A 22,468-nucleotide genomic window follows, 5' to 3' on the forward strand; every position below is an offset into this window, starting at 1 on the left:
TTAAAGCTTGATTGAATATGATGCAAACACATCACTGATTTTAAGAGTTATATCCCTTATTCTTGATTTACCTTCTTAATTAGAAACTAAACTGTATAACTGTATTTGTCGAGTCAACAAAACCACGAATGTCGGTACACTGTGTACAACATTGCCTTCACAGTAAAATCTACCACAAACTAAAATATCGTGTAATCAAATACTCACGTTTGCATCTGTCCAAGTCTTTTTCATCCCGTAATATTTTCTGTAGCTTATATATTATATATGTCAAATCAACTGTTGTAAAGAGACAAACAATCTCAGATCATTGAATAAATTTGGATATCACAACGAGAGAAATTCGACTATCACAAAATTTCAAGTCAGGTAATATAATTTCAAATTTATAGCAAACAAGCCTCGGCGAGTTTGACATGCTACATAAAATGAAAAAAGCTAGTTGATATTATGCAATATTCGAATTTCACATGGATTCTATCAATCATTTATCTAAGACATCGACAGTTGTTACTCGAGGGAACTTTAGAATAGTCAAAGCATAGCTTTTGATTTGTTTGTTTGTTTGTTGGGGTTTAACGTCCGAGCAGCAATATTTCAGCTATATTCAGACAATGAACATGAAATGGATGATTAAATGAACATGAAATGAAAAAAAAAAAGGATCGGACACAAGGATAATAGGATCGACAAATTTTGATTGCCACTGGAAAAAGGGGGGATGGGTAAGGTCGGGCAATATAGCCTCCTGTGGCGGAGCGCAAAGGTTCCTACTCCTATCGAATACCACAGCAGGGTTCTTTAACGTGCGAGGAATGTGGCATCTTTCCCAACACGGTGCACCACTATGGTTTGCTGTCAGGTTTTCCGTATTATAGCCTGACAACCCCAGCATGTAACACGCCAGGGGTACCCCATTCCACCACCTGGGGCACACATCCCAGTTGCTCTGTGGGCAAAGCGTCCTAGCCCCCGGCTAAGGTTCTGAGCACTATTTAGTCGCCTCTTACGACAAGCTTAGCGATGCTGCAGGCCTATTCTTTTAACACCCGGACCTGCACGGGGACATAGCTTTTGAACAAACAGCTTGTTTTAGACAACTCACTTGTCCGTATGGTTTGTCCGCTAGAGTGAAATCACTAAAAAAGTAAGCCGCCAAAAATTGGTTTAATCGACCGAATCTTAGGGTAAAAGATAATTCATAATGATGGAACATAAATAAAATACAATAGTAAATAAATTGTGTGGCATAAAATATCACATTTAATTTGTTAGTAATAAAGATTGTTTTTTTATAGCATATGCTAGGAAAATTGTTTAATAGCATATTAAAATTTACCATCGATATAAATCAAAGAAAAACTAAATGATACACATGTAATTGATTGTTTCTAGAAAATGGTCGGAATGGAAATACCGATTGTAAATCCAATAGAGTTTTTCTACTGCAAAATTCACATCCAATCCTAATGTCGCTTAAAAAGTATTTATTCAAACTTATCAAACTAAATCTAATACATACGAAACAATATGAAGGAAATACCAGTGTTTTCCGATACTAAGGCACTGAATGATGTTTGATTGTTTCTAGAAAGAATCCAGAATGTAAATACCAATTGTAAATCAACGTATTTTGCCACTGTAATTTGTACATCATACGGATCCTTATGTCATTTAAAAAAGCTTGAATTCATTTAAAATTGTCAAAGTAAAACGTATACTTACAAAACATTCTGACGCAAATCCCAGCATTTTTTCAGACACTAATTATATAATTGAACACAGACTTTTCGGTGTCAAAACACCAAGTTGATTACTCTTTGGAAAGGAGGCCTTACAGCAGTCCTTGATAACACACAACGAAGCACACTTTATTTTTGATTGACAATGCATCCTCACTGAACTAATATTAGCGCTTGTGTTATATAGCAAAGTAAATTTTCTATCATTAACGTTTAAAAGGAAGACGTGTCCATGATTAAGAATATTAAACAAAACAAAACATCTTAAAGAAACCATTTCTTATGTTCTACACTGGAAACTAGAGTCTCTTAAAACGTTAATGATTTAACTACAAATGGAAACAATGTAATAATAATAGGACATATATCACACGTAATAAAGGCAATATGTGCAACAACTTGTTTCTTATATCATCGATTTGTTGTATCACATCGTCCAATGATGTAACATCGCAAATATCCAGCTGTCTAGGAAGGAAGTAGATAACACAACCAATTCATAGGTAATTGTTTTTTTTTATATTTTATTTTTTTTCCAAAATGGTTTCAAATTTTAACTTGACTGAGGACAAAATCTACTAGGTTAACTACATGAATGCACTCACACTTTCATTTTAACGGGATTTTCGGTAGATAAAATTTTCGCAAGTAGCTCAGCTTTTACTACATTGTACATGCACCTAATCAGGACGAGAGGAAAATAGATGCCAGAAGAAAACAAATATGTCTAGGAAAGTGCATCGATATACGGCAGACTCATGATGTTAATTCAAATCAAGTTGATACGTTTGTTTATCATACCTCCTTTCCCCGATATACGCGAGTGTATCCCCAGGTTATGCTCCACATAGCACCTCGCGTTTCAAACAAATGTTCAATTTGGGCTGACTTTCTCACAAATTAATTTCTCATTCAAATTAATATTTTATGCATAAATTTGGCAAAAAAGACAAATATATTTAGAGAAATAATGGCCGATTTTTAATTTATATTTTGGAGGTCGATAGCAACCCATCTTAAAAAATGTTTTCGTTTAAATTCAAGATAATTAGTTGAAAATAGAGCAAATGTATAAATATTTCCGATTTAAATGGAACCTTATTATTCGTAAAACTTTTATTAAAATTTAAAAAATGCAAATGTACATTATAATCCATTTCATATATATTTACATACTACCCTTTCATTTTAATAAACGTTTGGTGTTACGTTTTAGAATGATTTTATTTTCAGAATTTTGCGAAAAAGCAACTTCTGAATTATTTCTATTGTTCGGATATAGATTTTATTTTACGAATATTTCCAACGGTTGGCATTTTAATTTTTTTCCTTTATCACAATTGTTAGTTTCATAATTTAGTCTTTATTTATGCCTAAATTTCAATTTTCATCACTTCATTACTCATAAATAGTATAAAATGTAAATAAGTTTTCCTTCATTTATTTATTTAACTTATAATTATCTTATTATATAAAAAAAAAACATAAATATCAAATTAAAGTCCACCAAATTGGGCCGTCTGTGCGAGACCCGACATGGATAGTCAATGATGTTAAAAAAAATACTTCACTTTAATTGTGTGCTTTAAAACAAATATTAATTAAGGGAGGTAACTCAATCTGATTTTATGTCTAATTCGGGTACTATAGATACCAATTCGTATTATTTTCAAACCGTTTCTTTTGTAGTTTTAGCATCACCAGTTACAAGTTTGATTTGTAATGTGCATAACATACACCAGTTTTGTTTTGTTCTGTTTTGTTTTTTTGTTCATATTTTTGTAAATGCATATTGATCTTGTGAATTGATAGTTTTTACTAGTATCTGATGACGTATCAAACGTATAAAGATACCATACTGAATTATCTTTATAATATGTATCATATTAGACTACGTCAAAAATAAGTTATTTTCTTATATTACATTTGATATTTCTTCTCAAATTAAGTGGAATGTACCAATTATTTATTAATCTATGTATTTTTAATGTATGTTGGACTATTCCAAGAGAGAATTGCATGTATTACTGAATGAATTTTTCGGTGTGATTGTTTTGTTTTATTTCCTTTTTTATAATTAGGATAGGGGGCATATAAACCTTTACCAAACTGGTGCATGCGCCTGTCCACAGTCAGGAAATGTTGGAAAGTAATACGTCGTAGTCTTGCTTTTTTAATTTTGTATTTTAGGTTTGTTTAGATGTAGGTGTACTCCTTTCGTTCTGTTTTGTGTTTTTTTGTTTGTTATTGTTTTGTTGTTTTTGTTGTTGATTTTCGTTGTTTTTGTGTTTTTTTTGTGTTTTGTTTTGTGTTTTTGCCGTTAACAGCTTTGCACAAATACTAACATCAGAATTATTTTTTTTACAATATGTTAAATTTCAAAATCATTTTGAAGAATTCAGAAAAAAAGTAGCACTGTAAGAATAAAGAAAAATCAATGAAACCATAGTAAGAACAGAGATTGCGATTTTTATGAATATGACATGAAAACAATGAAAACAGACAAGACATCATAGATATCATACAAAGTTAGAAATCCAGACCCCACAAAGGTCTATAGATAAATACATATATAAAACACCTCTCTATCAGATTACATTTGTAATTTTCTAATACATGTATGGTCAAACAGATGTTGTAAATACAAATTTACTAAATGCATAAAAAACTACTATTCAATCTAGATATCATCTATAACGATCGCAATTACAGATATAACAAATAGGGTTTCCCCATCAGTTACCATTCATCAGCAGTGAAGGTAAGGTTTCCTTGACAAAAAGCGAACTACAGTCTAGATTTGGACGTTTATAAAAACTCCACAGTTTTTATCATGCATTTTATGATGTATAAATTGAAGTATGAAAAATAAAGTTTTTGTGGAGTGTCCATAATCGCTGTTTTCGTCGTTAAGTTTTTCAAGAAAGACAAACATTTACACTACTAGACAAACTAATGACTGACATGACCATTCATAGTCGTTTTTTGACTGAAATAAACAAAAAATGTCTCTATCACTGCATTATTTGTCTATACGAAATACATTTTGTCTACCACAACTGTAAAAATGTTGCATCAGTAATTTTTTTTGTCAATCTAAACTAAATAGAATGTTTATGCAGACACGTTTTATCTATGTCAACACTTTTTTGCGTTGTTGTAGACAAAATGTGTCCATCTAAACGCACAAAAACGTTATGATAGACATTTTGTGTCGTCCTCAACACTAAATTAACTTTGCTTTTTAGTGGAGTCCGATTTGCTCATTTACGTTTGTTACTTTGTATGTATTTTATTGTTATTTTATGTTCTATGTTATGTACGTCTGTTTTCCATGTCTGGTCTTTGTACCTTGGTAAGGGTTACATTCTTTTGATGCTCGGTAGAATCTTCGTTCCCTTGATAGCGCTTCCGTCCTATTTCGAGTTTTTCTCTGCACTTCATTTGAATTATTTCTTACTGTACAATTCACCTTCTTAACTGTTTATTAAAAATGTGCTTATGGCCGTAACAAAATCGTTTTTTTGTTTTTGTTTCGCCAAAATTGAATTTTATTCATTATTTGCAGATCGAAACGCCCCACACTTATACACTGGACATGAAATCAAGAATGATATATTACATCTTCCTAATTATTACAACTGTTTCGGCAAATAAAGAAATTGATTTATGTGAAGTTTGTGAATGCAAACAAAACTTTGCAGTGATCCGTTGTACTGGAAGTGGACAAACCAGCTTGCCGATTGGATATACTTCAGCTCCTATGTCAAAAACCATGTGAGTGTTTCGTTTAAGATATAAAAAATACCGGCATTTTATGCTTATATGGTTCATTTGTTTATTTGTGGTTCTTGAATTTTTACCAAGCTCCAAGCAGCGGCAGACGTTCGTTTTCTTATTTATAAACCGCTAGAAACAGGCTTTCAGAAATTCTCGAGCGTTATTCAAATCATACCTCGTTTGACATATTAGATAACGTCGCGTTAAATCAATCACTTCATCCCGGCTTTGCAAGATTCTTGCATTTTCTGAGAGGGCTGGCTGCAATGTATAGAATTTCGAATGTCAGACGCTGTTCGAAGCTTGGTTATTCACTATGCTTATCGCAATAAAGGTTTTTTGTACCAAAATATAACACAAACATGTCTTTCCCTGTTGAAAAAATTGTGTAAAATTATAAAAAATGACATTTTTATCATATATTGCAGAACTTATAAAAGATATAATATTCAAAAGATATCTGCCGAAAACTTTAAAGGTCTTACAAAGTCATCAGTAGAGAATTTGTAAGTATATATCGAGATGTTACAATCAAAATGCTGTAGAGAACAGCGTTTGTTTCAGTGTTTTTAATTAAAGCTAATAGATTAGTTAGAGGTTGACAACTTTATCAAAAACAACGTGTATTCGAATATTAAAGAAAATAATCCAACAGATTTTGCTTTGATATAAACTGCTTAAGGAGGTAGACCTAGGGTAAGGGACATAACACATGAAATCAGTGATATGTTTGTATCATATTCAATTCCATCAAAGTCTCTCAAGCTTTCGTTTGAAGCAGAATAAAATGAATCCAAGTTAATTAGATGCTTACATAAGATTGATGTAAAATGCCGAATACAAACGTTCCAATGATTCTTAAGGCACATGAATGCAAAACAAAAGCATCTGCAAAATAAGCACGCTATCAATCGTCAAATACAACGAATACTCCTCCATTTGAATGGTCCTTAGTACATTCGATAGTATAGAAACAGAACCATGTATATAGGGTATTGTCTAATTGTTTGGAAATTGCAATGCATTAGTTTGCAGCCATTGTTTATTTTTCCTTCAAATATGCATAATTAATCAATATGCCAGTATTATATATTGAACATGAACTGTTTTATTATAATTATTTTTTTTGAAAATCAATACAAATCATTCAATAAATGCAGATTTTTACATGCATTTAATTATTGTGGTTATAAGTTCTATGAAAAAACAAAACCACCACCTTTCATTGATTTTGAAGAAAAGAAACTTAAATACTACTATAATCTTTAAATACTTTACTGAAACGATGAATGCGTATTTATATTTCAGAATTCTAGCAAGAAATAATATAAGAGATATAGAACAATTAGCTTTTTCATCGATTGGCAAAACTCTCAAAACGCTGTGAGTTTACCCTTGCTAATTACTATTAAGAGGCGTAATTTGTATTCTGAATCTTTCTTGGTCTTGTTTAAGTTAAAGTATCCATTGTCAAGTCTGCTAGAACCTTGGTTACTTTTCTTTTTATATTTCTATTTTCTGAAGATATGTAAAGGTTAAAATGCAATGAAAATAATATATGTTGTTAAGTGGCTTATATTAAACACATATGAGAATAATGAAGTGAACAATAGCCAAGTTTAAAGGGTAAAAAGGGAATTAAAAACAATTAAAATACAAATAAAACTAAAAGATGAAAAGAATACGGGCCCAAATGTGTGTCAGGAGAAAAAGTATTCAAAGGAAGACTTACAACTGCCGACTGACACCACAGAGACATGGTGCCGTTGAAAATTGTATGTATTTATAACACTTTTTTCACTTTTATTTATTTCGTTTCTTTTTGTTAATCGTCTTATGTTTCGTCGTACTTGTCATCATTACCAATGTTTTCCCTTCTGAAACCAGCGAGTGAAATAAAGCACGGCGACAGAAGAAAGAAATGCATGGTTTGGCTATGGTGATGATACATTAATATGGTTGAATCGAGAAGTTTATAACAAGAAGTTTTAGAACTCTAACAAATAGGCTTCTGGAACAGGATTATGTTGCTACAAGATTGAAGTCATCACTACAGAAGTTATATGGTCGTCATCATGAACTCGTGGATCGTCATCTGCACCATGAAAACTGATTTATTCAACGGGTCATAGTTTTTCTTTCCTCGTTTGTCTACCCCGGACTTGACTTTTTATGAGCAACTCGGCGGGTGTTTCTAGAAAAGCAGAGGACGCTTACCCTACCGGTGCACCTGGTCCGTGCTCTCAGTTTTTAGTGGAGTCAAAGTTGCTCATTTGCTTTTGTTACTTTGTATGCATGATTTTAGCTACTTTATGTTCTTTTATGTGTATGTCTGTGTTCCATGTCTGGTCTTTGTCCCTTGATTACATTCTTTTGATTACCGCTATAACCTTGGTTCCCTTGATTACTCTTTGATTACCGCTGTAACCTTGGTTCCCTTGATTACTCTTTGATTTCCACTGTAACCTTGGTTCTCTTGATTACTCTTATATTACTAAACACCTATATCTTACAATCAATCAAAAACTAACCATTATTACAAAGATTCGTTAAAAGTTATCAAAGTTAAAGTTTGCTTTTCAGATCTTTGGGTAGAAACAAGCTAACTGATATCAACAAAGGTGTATTCAACGGTCTTGACAAACTAGAAAAATTGTGAGTAAAACCATAATATGCTTTATTTTTCATATTTGATTATACACGTATTCATGTGAACCTTTTGTCAGAACTTCCATGGAATGCCAACGGGGTCAAAATTCTTAATCCGTAAATTGTTAATTTGTAACTTCTTGATTTGTAAATTGTCAATTTGAAATTCGTAAATTGCCTATTTGAATGTCGTAAATTGTCTATTTGAAATTCGTAAATTGTCAATTTGTAACTTTCCATTTTGTACATTGAAAATTGTATATGCAACTTTGAAATACAATTTTTCTAACTTTGAAATTTTTCATTTGAAACTTCTCACTTCGTAATGCGTTTTCCGAGACTGGTAAATCATCAAAATATTCTTTCTTTGTAACTTTCTTTGAAATGGCGGACAATTTGACAATGTAATAAACCACGTAAGCTTGATATGTCCTAATTGGTAGTTCGTCCTCTGAGGTTTTGTGGCTTGAAACATGTCGATTCGTGGAATGTTAAATTATGCTTAGTTGCATTATATGCTAACGATCATTATGACGACAGATGGCGCTCGGGATTGGAAGACAAAATGCGGCACTGCTGTCCAGAACGGAAATTATACCGGTTGGCCTTAAAAAACAGGACGGGCATTTTTGATACATTTTTGGCTATAACTTTAGTTTCACTCAGTGGAATTAAAACAAATCAAAGTGATTTCTAAAGAATAATGAAAGTGCTTTAAATTGGTTGAAAGTTTTTTTTTCTTTTTTTGAAAATATTAACAAAAAAAAAAAGAAATAAAAGCGAAAATCTTGACAAGACGAACTTTATCTGACAAGAAAATGGCGACAAAAAGGGGGACATGTCGATGAATAAAGTTCATTATTGATGAATTGTGTCGTGTCACGTTTGTCCAAAAATGTCTACTTATTCTTAAAGCTTATAGTAAGAGGCACAATTTAATTGGAAATTATTTCATTTGGAGACGAACTGATTCTGTTACGTGATTTGTGTCGTTTTTTACGGGGGGTGCGAAAACAAAATACCAAAAACTTGAAAATTAATTCATGTCTGTCAAACGTCCTTAACATATTCTTAAGCTAAACTTGTTGCTTCATTTTGATAAATATGTTTTTGAAATATGTCCAGAAATAACTTCAAAATTTTGACAGGACGAACTTTTTCCAACATGAAATTTTCAATTGGGTATTAGATGTGGGAAAAAACTAGGATGTTTTTTTTCTAAGTTATAAATGTCTAAAAACATATTTACATATTCTTAAAGTCTATATTCAACAGTATATTTAAATATTTAATTTTGAGAACGTTAAAATGAGAAAATCTTGACAGGGCGGACTCTTTCTGTTTCGTGATTTCTGCCGTTTTTTTTACGGGGATATGGTAACAAAAAAATAAAATATCTGAAACTTATTCAATGTTCATCAAAAATATTTATCATATTCTTAAAAGTCATACATTTTGTGCTACATTTTGGTGTATAGATATTTGAAATTAATGTAGAGTTAAATCCATAAATAAAACTTAAAGATAAAATAATAAAATAAAGATAAAACTTTTTTTCGGGTGCAAAAATCAGTTATCAACATAATTAGGAGTAGAAATATAATACATAGATCTTAGTTCTAATCATCATTAACTGGTTTGTAAAACTTTTACACCTTGTTTATCTAATTTAGAGATGATTACACACACATTTCATTTCAATTAAACAGTTTCCACATATATCGGATTTTCAAGACACTTTCCTGGTATCGGTGTTTAACAATGAAAACCAATAGAGGTCATTGCACAGAAAATATTTGAAAGAGTCAGGCAAATCAGGTTCATTTGGTTGAATTTTGCCTTTCAAAGGCAATAAATTTAACAAGAAGTTGCCCAAAAATTTTGACTCAAGAAGACTTTGGTAGGACTTATCATCAGGATCATTTCACTAATTGAAAGTTTCTTTCAATCTACTATAGTTTTCAAGATATTGGTTGAAAACTGAATAAAAAATGTCAACATTCCCCCTTTCAAGGGCAATAACTCTCACAACTCTTACTCTTATTGACGAATGCCTAAAATATGAGTTCTACATTATTGGTATGGTGTGAATGTGAGTTCTGTTTGATACTGTGACCAGTTTTCTAGGGGTATGGATAATATTTTTACCCTTTTTTGAAAAATCTTTCTTGAAACGTAGTTTATTTTGTGGTTTATTTATGTAGAAAAAAAATTATCTATCGAATGATACCAAATTGTGGACGTTTCAGTTGAGCAATAACTTGAAGAGTAGAAGTTATGTGACTTTTACGGAAAATTCGAAAATTCCATTTTTTTCATTTTTGAATAAACTCTGACTACGAAAATCAGCAAAATTCATCAAAGAACTCCGGGTTATAAATTATGATAATACTAAACAGAAAATACTAAATATGCCATTTTTTACTGAAGCATAAATACTCTAGGGGTTTTGACATTGAAAAAATTTTACCCATAAACGCTAAGAGTTACCCCAACTCTTTGGATATCACTGGAAAACGGAGACATTTGGCTACATGATAATACCTAACTATGTTTAGTTTGTTCACACATGCTATCCAAGGAAGACTTAGATGGTCAAACAATTGAGTCACAAAAATCTTGGCTTTTTGACCCAGTAGGGTACAAATATTCGGTAATTGGAGGTATAAGAGTATCTAAAAATCACCATGAAGTTGATGAGTGGAGGGGGGGGGTACACAGTGGACCCTCCCAGCCCATGGACTAAAAGTCTATACAAAAATTTATATATTATATCATTTGGTTCACAAATGTTAAGTTTACAAATGGTTCGCAAACGTAGGACCAAAAAGTTCGCGAATGTAATATATGCTCCCCAAACCAAAACAGTTAAAACACAATTGACAATGGCCAATGTCATAATAGTAAATAAAAAATAAAAACAAAATTTAAATAAATGAAAATAATGAAAATAATTAAAGCAAGTTCAAAGGAAAGTTAAAACTGACATAATTTATTTTAGAAAGGAATACATAGCAAGTACGTATAATATAGTTCTAGGTCTATTTATGACGATAAATGAAGATTTTTCTGAAAAAGTTCGTACTGTCAATTTAACTCTAATTCAATTTCAAATATCTATACATCAAAATGTAGGAAAAAGTAAACGTTTTACGAACATGATGAATATTTTTGACAGACATTAAACAAATTTCAGATATTTTATGTATTGTTGCCGCACCCCGTATAAAACGACACATATCATGTAACAGAATAAGTCCGTCCTGGCAAGATTTTCCCATCTAACTAACTCAAAATGAAATAATATTTATATCGAAATGTGCCTATTACTATAAGCTTTAAGAATAAGTAAACATTATTTGACAGACGTAACACATTTTATCAATAATTAACTTTATTCATCGGCGTGTTCCCCTTTTTATCGCCATTTTCTTGTCAGAAAAAAGTTCGTCCTGTCAAGATTTTCGCTTTATTGTCTTGATATTTAAAAAGGACTTACAACCAATTTAAAGCACTTTTATTATTCTTTAGAAATCACTTTAAAGTTTTGAATTTCACAGAGTTAATTAATGTTATAGCCAAAAAAGTATAAAAAAAATGCCCGTCTGGTTTTAAGACCAAACCGTTCAATTTCCGTTCTGGACAGCAGCGCCGCATTTTTGTCTTCCAATCCCTAGCGCCATATGTTGTTATAATGATCGTTAACATATAATGCAACTAAGCATAATTTAACATTTCACGAATTGACATGTTTCACGGCACAAAACTTTACAGGACGAACTAGAAATTGTCAATCTGACGTGGTTTATTACATTGTCAAATGAAGAATGACAAAGGATGATTTGTCTGCTATTTCAAAGAAGGTTTAAAATGACAACTTACAAATTAAGAATATTTGATGATTGATAAGTCTCGAAAAACGCATTACGAAATGAGAAGTTGCAAATGAAGAATATACAGATTTTCAATGTACAAAATGGAAAGTTACACACTTACAAGGTACAAATTGACAATTTACGAATTTCAAATTGACAATTTACAAATCCAGAAGTTACAAATTAACAATTTACGGATTAAGAATTTTGACCCCGTTGGCATTCCATAGAACTTCCAGATACATTCAAACGAAAGTGCCATGATTAAATTTAACAAGAGAAGTACTTAGACTGGTGAGCATGCGCGATATACAAAAGGCTAAATTGAAATATAACGCGAATGGATATGGTGAATATGTCAAAGAGACTACTACCCAACCGGGCGAACAATGTCAGCTTAACAATGTCAGCTGAACAATGTCAGCTCAACAATCTCAGTTGAATAATGTCAGCTCAACAATGTCAGCTCAATGCCATCAATGAAGAACGGGGAAACCTTCACAGGCTGCAGCTGCTCCAACACAACATTATACACAAGTACAACAAAACAGTATATTCCAGCAATATAATACTAACACAGTTATTATACTTGATGCAGACAGAATTTCAATTGTTAATTCGCATTTAACCACATCCTCTTTTTAAAGATTATTTGCAGGGAAAATGTACAAAATACGTTTTTGATATGTTTATATACCAATTTGCGGTTCTTCTTTGAATCCAATATTCTTTTAGAAAAAAATACAAACATGAATCCTTGAAATCAACAGTATTTAAATGTCATTTGTTACTGAGTCGTCCAATATCGTATTCTCATATTGGGACTTATACATATTAAGTGTAAGTTTTTTTAGAATCTTGTAGATTGATAAAAATCAGGTTTTTGACAGTTCTTAGCCCTTGTAATGCTCATTTGCAGTGCATTTCATGAAATTATAACTCAATTTAAAAAAAAAATGATATGATAAATCTTGTCTTTATTCTCGATTCTGAGGGTGCAAATAGTCAAAATCAATTGTCACAATGAATGCATTTTTCATTCCACATTTCCACCACTGCATGATTGTTAGAGAAACTAACACTTAACGACCGGAATTTCTAGATAGTGTAAGGCTAGCGGTTACATATAACAATACCAAAAATACTAATATTGATGAATTTATTAAAACTTGCACTAAACATTTTGGATTCCAAAGGCAAATTTACTTGTAATTTGTTTCTTTTTTAGATATTTGATTGGATTTTGTTTTCCATTATCTAATTTGTGCGTGTTAGTAATGCTAACAAGACAGAAAATAAAGAATATTAAACATTATTGCACTTTTGCTACAGTGTCGTTTTCCTGCAACTGTGTAACGTAGACCGCTGTAAGAGGTACCGATAGAAAAGTTTTATTTATTGGTCCCATAATATTTAGTAAATATTCAATATTCCTCTGCCTCAGTACGCAAAGAAAGATGAACGTTGCAATGATATTCTTTCTAAAACTGTTATACAATTTATTCAAGCCAGTTTGCAAAAAGTGGCCACCTCCAACCCCTTATTTTTTCATAACTGCAGGTAAGCATGCACTTTGATGTTAATGGGCTCCTATTTTCAGGGACTTAAGAGGAAATGATCTTCGACTGGTTAAAGGTGAAGTCTATGCAGATCTGTTTAATCTTGGGACATTGTAAGTTAATTGTTTTTTGTAATGAGGAAAATTAATGTTGTAACGTTTTTTGAACGCCTTGTAATTTAAATCCGGCTTACTTTGCTATTCTTTGTTGGAAAAGAATGCTTCACCGAATAATGTCTGTTTTAAATGTCAGTGAAGTAAATTCGGTAATATCAGTCGTAGACTTTCTCCCCCCAAAAACGTTACATGTTGAATATCAATCCGCATATCACAAAATTTTAAAATTCATGTTGAAAATGTGGAAAAATTATTACGAAAATCTAATCATAAATAGGATAATCAATTGGTTATCGTGAATAACCAATATATTATCACGAGTGCCGAAGAACTCCTAGATTTTGGCACTCGTGATATTATTTTTGTTATTCACGATACCCCATTGATTATTATGTTTTTGACATAGGCTTTCTTCATAATTTATCGATATTTTCAGCATGAATTGTTTATTCAAAACTTTAATTTTGACAGGAAAATGACGGTTTTATAGATTTAATTAAAGCTGAAAAAAAAGATCCCTTAATTATTACTGACTGAGGATTCATGATAGTTATTCTTATTACCTCCAATCAATCGTCGTAGTCAAATGTCGTTAAATGTCTTTAATGTCTTCTTCCGTGTATATTTTTATAAATTATTACCAAATTTTCACCAGTATTCTTGGGGTATTTACTTGTCTGTAAAAATGTGTCAATTATATAGAACACAAGTAAAACATGGCCACAAAATTCTACAAATGCCAAAAGGAGTCTCCATATGATAAATGTTATACGACTTCTTGAAAAAAAATATAACTTGAAATCCGTAACTGATAAATAGAAACAATCATTTGATGACATTTTCGGTATGACAAGTCCTGAGCAGGTCACTTAGATCAAAGTCGTATGGAGACTCACTGTTTTAATTCATCGCTTACAAATTATAAAAAAAAATACTGGGAGTAAAAAATGTATATCAGGTCTCTATCATAGTATTTTCATTTAAAATGCAAACACATTTGATATTGTGATTAATAACTGATAGTTTGAAAATTCAAATAAAATACAAAAAAGAAGCTTTACCAAGGACGATGATTGTGATTCACTGTCTATGTACTGGATTCCTGAACTCCTCAAGAATCCATGTAAACAATGTTACATAGTTGAATCTGCAAAATGTACCACCAAACCTCTTTCAAAACTTTTAACTCACAACTGTCAAAGAGGGTCTGCAGTCCTACCACAATGCTTGTTACTCCCGTTGTGGTATTAATTCAATGTGGATTCTTCAAAAATCAAAAGATCATTTGGAGACATTCAGTTCAAGACTATTATCAGAATGGTAACAAGTCAAGTCGCCTCCGAGACAAGTCGTCCCCCGAGACAACTCGCCCACTATATAACTTCAAGTTATGTTATCTTGTTGGTTTAAAAAGTTTACTCAAAATATGAAATGAAGGAATATTTCAAGTCTATAGATCTCTAATTTTTCACATCATTATGTGGTTATTTTATGCAATTGTCCTAGATTGTATCGTGTTATAATGTCATACGTGTAATCATGTTCATATGCTTCATTGTAATTCTTATCTACAGTGGTTGACGGCAATTTTGTTTGTGCCGATCTGTTCTATTTTCTATTTTTTCATTATTTGTCTTTTTGTTCATAGAATAAGGATTGATAAATCATTAGTTTTCCTTTATTTTCCCGATTAAATTTAGAAATACCCCGAAAGTCAAATCTCTGGACGGTCGGCTTTGCGGCGTCGGTTTACTGTTCGGACGACGTTGTTGTAGTTAGGTCGGGCATACTCTGGTTCTCTTGGATCTGCTTCTTCTTCGAGTACCTGATCCACGAGAGTTGGTGCTGGAGTAAAGATGTCATTCTTTGCGGTTTCGATGATCTTCTTTGTCATGTGCATTGCAAACAGAATACCTTGTTTCGAGTCTTGTGTGTGCTGTTTCCCATTGGTGATAAGGGAGTCTCCTCTCTGGGTTACTGTTAACTATTAATCAACATATCAACATATAGATGGACATAAACAAAAAAAAATCAACTATTTATCAACATTCCAATACAAAAAAAAATTTGGAAAATAAGGACACAATAATTATTATATCCAAATCATGCGAAAATAATAAGTTTAAATTACTTATTGTAACATAAAATGCATTTATATTTTGATAGGGCGACTTGTCATTAATGAGGGGGGCGACTTGTCTTTATGAAGTGGACGACTTGTCTTAATTAGGAGTGGGCGACTTGTCTTGAGGACGACTTGACTCGCATTCATCAGAATATAAGACTATTATGATAATATGATAGTATTAAAACCTATGATTTTTCAACACTGTATACTTCTATTCCCCATACTCAGTTAAAATCCCGACTTAAAAACATTATACATCGTTGTGTTTGCAAAGAAAGATGGTACACTTTGATATAAATATATAGTTCTTGGTAGATATTCCTCATACTTTGTAAGAAATAATTCCTAATCATCTTCCAAATATATAAAGGAAGATGTTTACAAAATGCTGGAACTTTTAATCGACAACATATTTGTCCAGTGTGGTGGCCTTTTTTTAACAACAAACGGTCGCATTGCAATGGGAACTTCTGGAACAGGGTTATGTTGTACAAGATTGAAGTCATCACTACAGAAGTTTTATTGTCGTCATCATGAATTCGTGGATATAATGTTCTCAAGAGTACAGATCAGAATACAGAAATAATATCCGTTATGTGAAAAAAAAATAGCATATGTAAACAGAAAAAAGTGTCATTTATTAGGTGGGTTTTTCTACGCTATTAATGACTTTTCCATTTGTATATGAACTGTTACTGATATTGATTACGACGAACATTTTATAGGGTCCTTGTTTAATGGTATATTTGTCTTTTTTAATGCATTTGAAAGGTAAAAAAAGACTATTTTTAACCAGTTGATTGAGCCAGGCTCTCTTTAGTATCTAGTATACATTGTAAGGAAAAACAGATAAAATTTGAACCGTATAATAAGGTGAAAATATAATTTTAATGTTCACATTGAAAACGGAATTCGCTTATTCAAATAAACATCTTTAATTCTTTGACTTCATATGTATCTCTTTTTTTCAGATTGTTAGAAAATAATCAGATTATAGGCATCGACGCTTTTCCTCCACTACTTAATCTAACATACTTGTGAGTAAATCTGTCTTTTCAAATTAAATTCTAGACGTATTGACCTACGTTGTGGTTCATATTTCTTTTAATATTTAAACGTATCAAATGTAAGAGAGCTTAGACATTGTAGGATCTGGGATATAGAAAAGCAATTTCAAAAACCATTTTAATAAATTAAAAATTAATAATCAAGACGAAATTATAAAATCCAGTTGGCATAACCACTATTTCATGTAAAAAACCCAAAACATAAAATATTGTAATATTTTATTGTTTTTTTTTGTTTTTGTTTTATTTATCCTCAGCACTGTTAGATAAATCCTCATTTGAAACAATATGAATTTTTAAGTACCAACACTGCTTTAAAACCAGACAGAAGTCTGTAATTAGTGACTTATGCATTTCCTTATCTCAAATTTTGTTTGTTTATCGTAAATCTTTCAGTGGGTCAAATAGAAACTGTATTTAAATATAAAAGTGTAAATGAAAAACAATCAGAAAAATAATATAACAGTCATTCCGTATAACCAGAAAAAAATGATAGAACAGTCATTCCTTATAATCAGAAAAATAATATAACAGTCATTCCTTATAATCAGGAAAAAAACGGTTGATAATCTAGCAATCACATTACAAAACTTGTTTATGCAATGATGGCCATTTTTTTTTATCCAATTATAAAGGATGTAACATCTGGAATTAAACTATTTCACAATATATAGCAGATTCGCCATATTGGACATGGGAAGCAAATGTATTTGAACATTATATTTCTTTTCATACCGCAATCATTATTGGAGCAACCAAAATGTGTTGACTGTGTATCTGTTATTGATATACGGTCACTGATAGTATATAACACTTAGGCCCTGCCTACCTTCCTACTCCTGCATGAACTTCCTGTTGATCGTAGCGTCACTATCGCAGGCCACATGTAGGAAAGAAATGTAAGACAAAACACATCGTATAGAATAACACTCGCCATAAAAAGAATATAGGGATTGTGGTATAAAAAATAAATACATATTGACTGGAAATTAAAACGACGTACGAATTCGAAACAAATTGGAAAAGAACGCTCGACGAGCCTTGCGTTTTACACCAATTCTAAACCTCATCCTATATTGTCTTTATTGTTTTTATTTCTAGTCAATATCCAGTTATTTGCTCTATCTAGAGATATATTATATCATTCCCTGCCTCAAGTTCGAACAGACAAATACTTAACTTTTCGATTCGAGAATATCGGCTTATTAGAAGCTTGCTCAATCGTATCTTACAATGACAAATGACCTTTGAACCAAGTGTAATGCAAGTAGCTATTGCTGTTTTCATTCAATATGGAATAACGCCTTAGTCATGTTAGTAGTGAATGATTTCTTTTTAACTTGCAGGGACTTAGATATTAACGAATTGAAGACCATAAATAACAATAACTTCAAATATCTACAAGGTCTTACAACACTGTAAGTTACAATAATGTTTTAGGAGAGCTTCCTATTAAAATTTAATTTGATAAAGTACATATTTGATACGAAATATGCAATGGAAATTCTATATCGGAATTGGGGGGGGGGGGTTTAATTGTTAAAGGAGATGGGAATGCAGACAATTGGGGATTGCGAAGGGAGGGTTGTGATAAATTGTGTGAATGGGTAATTTACACTATTCAAAACCTGTAAGTGCTGATTAAGTCCCTTTAAGACCTACACGAATGTGCTATCATATTTCTCAATAGGTTAAGGGTCTGAAAAATTCCAAACGATGTTAGAACTGTCAAATTTGCGGTTCAAATGTTTGGTCGTTCCCTCAACAGGACTTGAATTTATACCGCTGTGACATCTATGGCAACACCGCCTGCACAAGTCCAGCGTCCTAGACCACTCGGTCAGGTAGGATATATAACAAATATAGCTTTTGTTGGCCGGTTATTTCCCCTTGTAGGATTAATCTAGGGCTGTAACTAAGTACATGATGTCTGGTAGTACGGGACAGCTCATTTTGGTGTTATTATACAGGATAGAGGATCAAATTAATGATACATGTCACAACAAATCAATATTATACAAACGTCTCAGAATGTGACGACTCTATTCGCTTCACTGCTGCATCGGATCAAATTGATACAGGGTAGATATTGTAAACTTATAGAAGGGTCTGAAAAAATTCAATGCAAATTTCTAGTCGTTTCCTCCGCGGGCCTCGAACTCATACCGCTGTGACATCTATGGCAACACCGCCTGCACAAAATATATTTTTCTTTCTTTATAATTGTGTTTTTTCAAAAAAAGATAGGTGTTCAAGAATTAAAAGATATCTTAATTGGAGTTGATGAAATTTAAATGGACACCCATATTTTGTGATATTGCACAGCTGACGTAATCTGACTACATTATCACTGTAAAACTATCCGTATCAGAGTCAATGATAATTAGTGAAATATCTTTTTGTAGGTATTTCCCTTGATTTGTTTTTAAGAGGAAACCAAAATATGAATACATAAAAAATACTTGCTTTACGTACTCCATTCGACCACATTGAATTTATACCAATATATTTGTTTTCAATATCAAGATGCAGATTAACTCACTAACAGAGTGGGATTTTTGTTTTGCTTCAAAGAAATATGATAAACAAAATAGGCTTGAGTCAAGCCTTCTTTCAAGTGTTCCAAAACATATATCGCATGCATTCAGAAGCTAAATTGTATAATATTGAATAATGCTAATCTGCTCAGCCGTTTCAGTTTCCGATGATAATTAAACAGTATATGTAACTAAGTATTCGGTTAAACATACATATTCTATTCGATTTCTTTGAGTTCCCTGAGAAGAAACAAGATATCAAAGATTGCCAATGACGCTTTCATTTCTAATTTTGAACTGACTACACTGTGAGTAGTTATATAACCTTTTTAGTCTTATGTTTTGATTTGTTGTAATATCAATATAAGTAAGTGACATATTTGTAACACACACATACAACACACAAAGACAAATTGAACATAAAGCGTAGAGAGGGCAGTTTACACTATAAATCATCTGGAAAAAGCATGACCTTTTTTTTGTTTTGTTTTTGTTGTTTTGTTTTGTTTTATTTTTGTTGTTTTTGTTTTTGAGTTTTTCGTTTGGGCAGTTCATTTTGCGGCATCTTATGACGATAGTAAGTTCTTTAGAACAATGCATTCTCTAAATGTACGTTCTTTCTACTTTACTTACATGTATCAACGTTAAAAGTACCTTGATATTATTTCAGGGGGCTAAAGGACAACTTCCTAAATTGTGCCTTACCTACATTGCAAAACTTCTTTAAATGGATAAGAAGTACACATATCAATGTTGACGTCACGTGTTCTGGACACAATCTTGTATCTCAGAAATAAACGAGTTCGATGTTCTGATTAATAAATCATAATAATACAGCTTGTTGCTTTGAGTTATCAATTGCCCTTACCACAATGACAACTGAGTTTTTTATTATTATTTTTATCTTAAATCTTGAAATTTATTTGTTATATGAGCTTAGTTAAATCTTTAAGCTTTCTTTGCAGGAGGAATTGAATGTTGCTTATGAAACTCATTATTACTAATTGGTAATCATTTGAATCACATAGGTTTTTTCAATATTTATTTTTCTGTTTTAGATGTTATAATGTGCAATTTGATCAGAGTGAGTTGGAAAGTTGCATAGCCCAATAGCTCAAGTACATAATTTATTTCAAGTGTAAAGTATAAACTAAATATGAGACATAATATACAGGTACATGAATCTTTATAATCTTTATACATGTAACAATGAGTATAAAGAGAAAAATGCATGGTATATATGTCAAAGAGAGAACAACCCCGCCAATTTCTTGCCACTGTTAAAAAATAGACAAACAAACACACCTAAAAAACAGATGTTAAAAAAGTCCTTTGTTGCAATGGAATAAAAAAAAAAACTGAATATTTGTTAAACAAATGTACAAACTAAGGACTGCCAATAGTAAACTGATATTCAATCTACATACCAGTTTTAACCATAAATACTTTGTCCCCATCATATATAAAATCAATTCCTATTCTTCCCATGCTGAGTCTAGAATCACGGTACGTCATACAATGCGGACACAACACATGTCATGCGAGAAGCTGCTTTCGAATATATTGTTTAACTTTCTTTGTGAGGACGCTTACCCTACCGGTGCACCTGCTCCCGTTTTCGGTGGAGTCCGAGTTGCTCATTGCTTATGTTACTTTGTGTGTATGATTTGGTTCTTTCATGTTTTTTGTACTGTGTGTCTGTTTTCCATGTCTGGTTTTTGTCCCTGGATAACATTATTTTGATTGCCGCAATAACCTTGGTTCCCTTGATTGTACTTTTTAAAAACACTTTAAGCAAATAAAGTAAATACAAAAAAAGGAGTTTCTAATTGGAACGTGATAATTGAAGAATGAATATAATATATTTGTTGTGTAAAACAAATCATGCAAATGTAAGAAGCATGTTTCCTTTATATAGGGATTGTATATGTCCTTCGAGAAAATTCATTAACAATAATAACATATTCTTTTATTGTTGAATAAATTTGGTAATATTCTAACGGAATAGTAATTTTGTTTTTTGTTTTGCTCTCTTGTAAATAACAAATCCTCTTGTACTTTTATGAGTTTTACTTATACAAAAATATGCTTGCAAACACACATTATATGCAGTAAATATGTTCATGTTAATAACAGATCAGACGGATTAATATAAAACTTTAAGTCTTGTTTCTTGAATCCTGTAATTAATTTGGTATTGATCATTTCATTCTATTGTTTTGGCTTGATGTTAAAATATGCAAATAAAATGTTTAAACTTTTAGTGGGTGCAAGTTGATAGTTATGTGTTTAAATCAAATTCAATCAACCAATTGATTTACCTTTCGTGTCCTGAAAAAAAAAGGATGAAGATTCACATAATACAACAATAATTTGGCGAATTATTTGACGCAAATAACAGAAAATAAGAGCAATATCGAATCAAAACGTTAAACGGAAAAAAATAGTAAACTGTTGATTCTTCCGCAAGAACATTCAAAGCAGATTATTTTCCCGAATTCATTGGATGTACCTTTCAAGTATTTTTAGTCTTTATATTTATTGTAATGCATATACATGTACACAGTTAAAAACACAACAACATACACATAATTAATATTAAGTTAAATTCAGAGCTACTTTTCTCATGTTTAAAGATGAAATATTTTTGAGGAAAAAAATGTACCACCTAACGAACAGTCATGTCCTAAGTAAAAGTTATTGAAATCAAAGAGAGGAGTATTGGAAACGCAGGCTAGATACTGCAATACCTTACGAGTGACATGACAACATCAAAAGTAACGGAAACCATTCAAGCAAATATAACAATAGCGTAAATTTGATTTAGTTATTTTGCAAAAATCGAAGACGGATAAGTAGACGGGGCCATGGCTTCTGTGCATCACATAAAAGGCATGATGACCCTGTAGATAGTCTTATATTCATACAAAAATATCTTGGACCATCGCATTCGAAAAAAATCTATCCTTTACCCATCACATAAAGGGAAATACCACCTTTGCATTAAGTTAGGCC

The 22,468-nt window shown here is 31.7% G+C and overlaps 1 protein-coding gene across 1 annotated transcript; it reads left to right on the plus strand.

The window, feature by feature from the left end:
• The first annotated feature begins 5,316 nt into the window (after positions 1–5,316).
• LOC148597867 (extracellular matrix protein 2-like) lies at positions 5,317–20,250 on the plus strand. Its single transcript, XM_088562126.1, has 9 exons — positions 5,317–5,519; positions 5,951–6,028; positions 6,831–6,905; positions 8,094–8,177; positions 13,647–13,718; positions 16,821–16,886; positions 18,263–18,334; positions 19,690–19,761; positions 20,124–20,250. Exons 1-9 carry the CDS (start codon positions 5,341–5,343, stop codon positions 20,248–20,250), a joined length of 825 nt encoding a protein of 274 aa, XP_088418252.1. The 5' UTR covers positions 5,317–5,340.
• The last annotated feature ends 2,218 nt before the right edge of the window (positions 20,251–22,468 follow it).

The sequence above is a fragment of the Perna viridis genome, chromosome 14 (genome assembly GCF_037379345.1).
Source record: "Perna viridis isolate PV_CMFRI_1.1 ecotype Kerala chromosome 14, ASM3737934v1, whole genome shotgun sequence".
Classification (NCBI taxonomy): domain Eukaryota; kingdom Metazoa; phylum Mollusca; class Bivalvia; order Mytilida; family Mytilidae; genus Perna; species Perna viridis.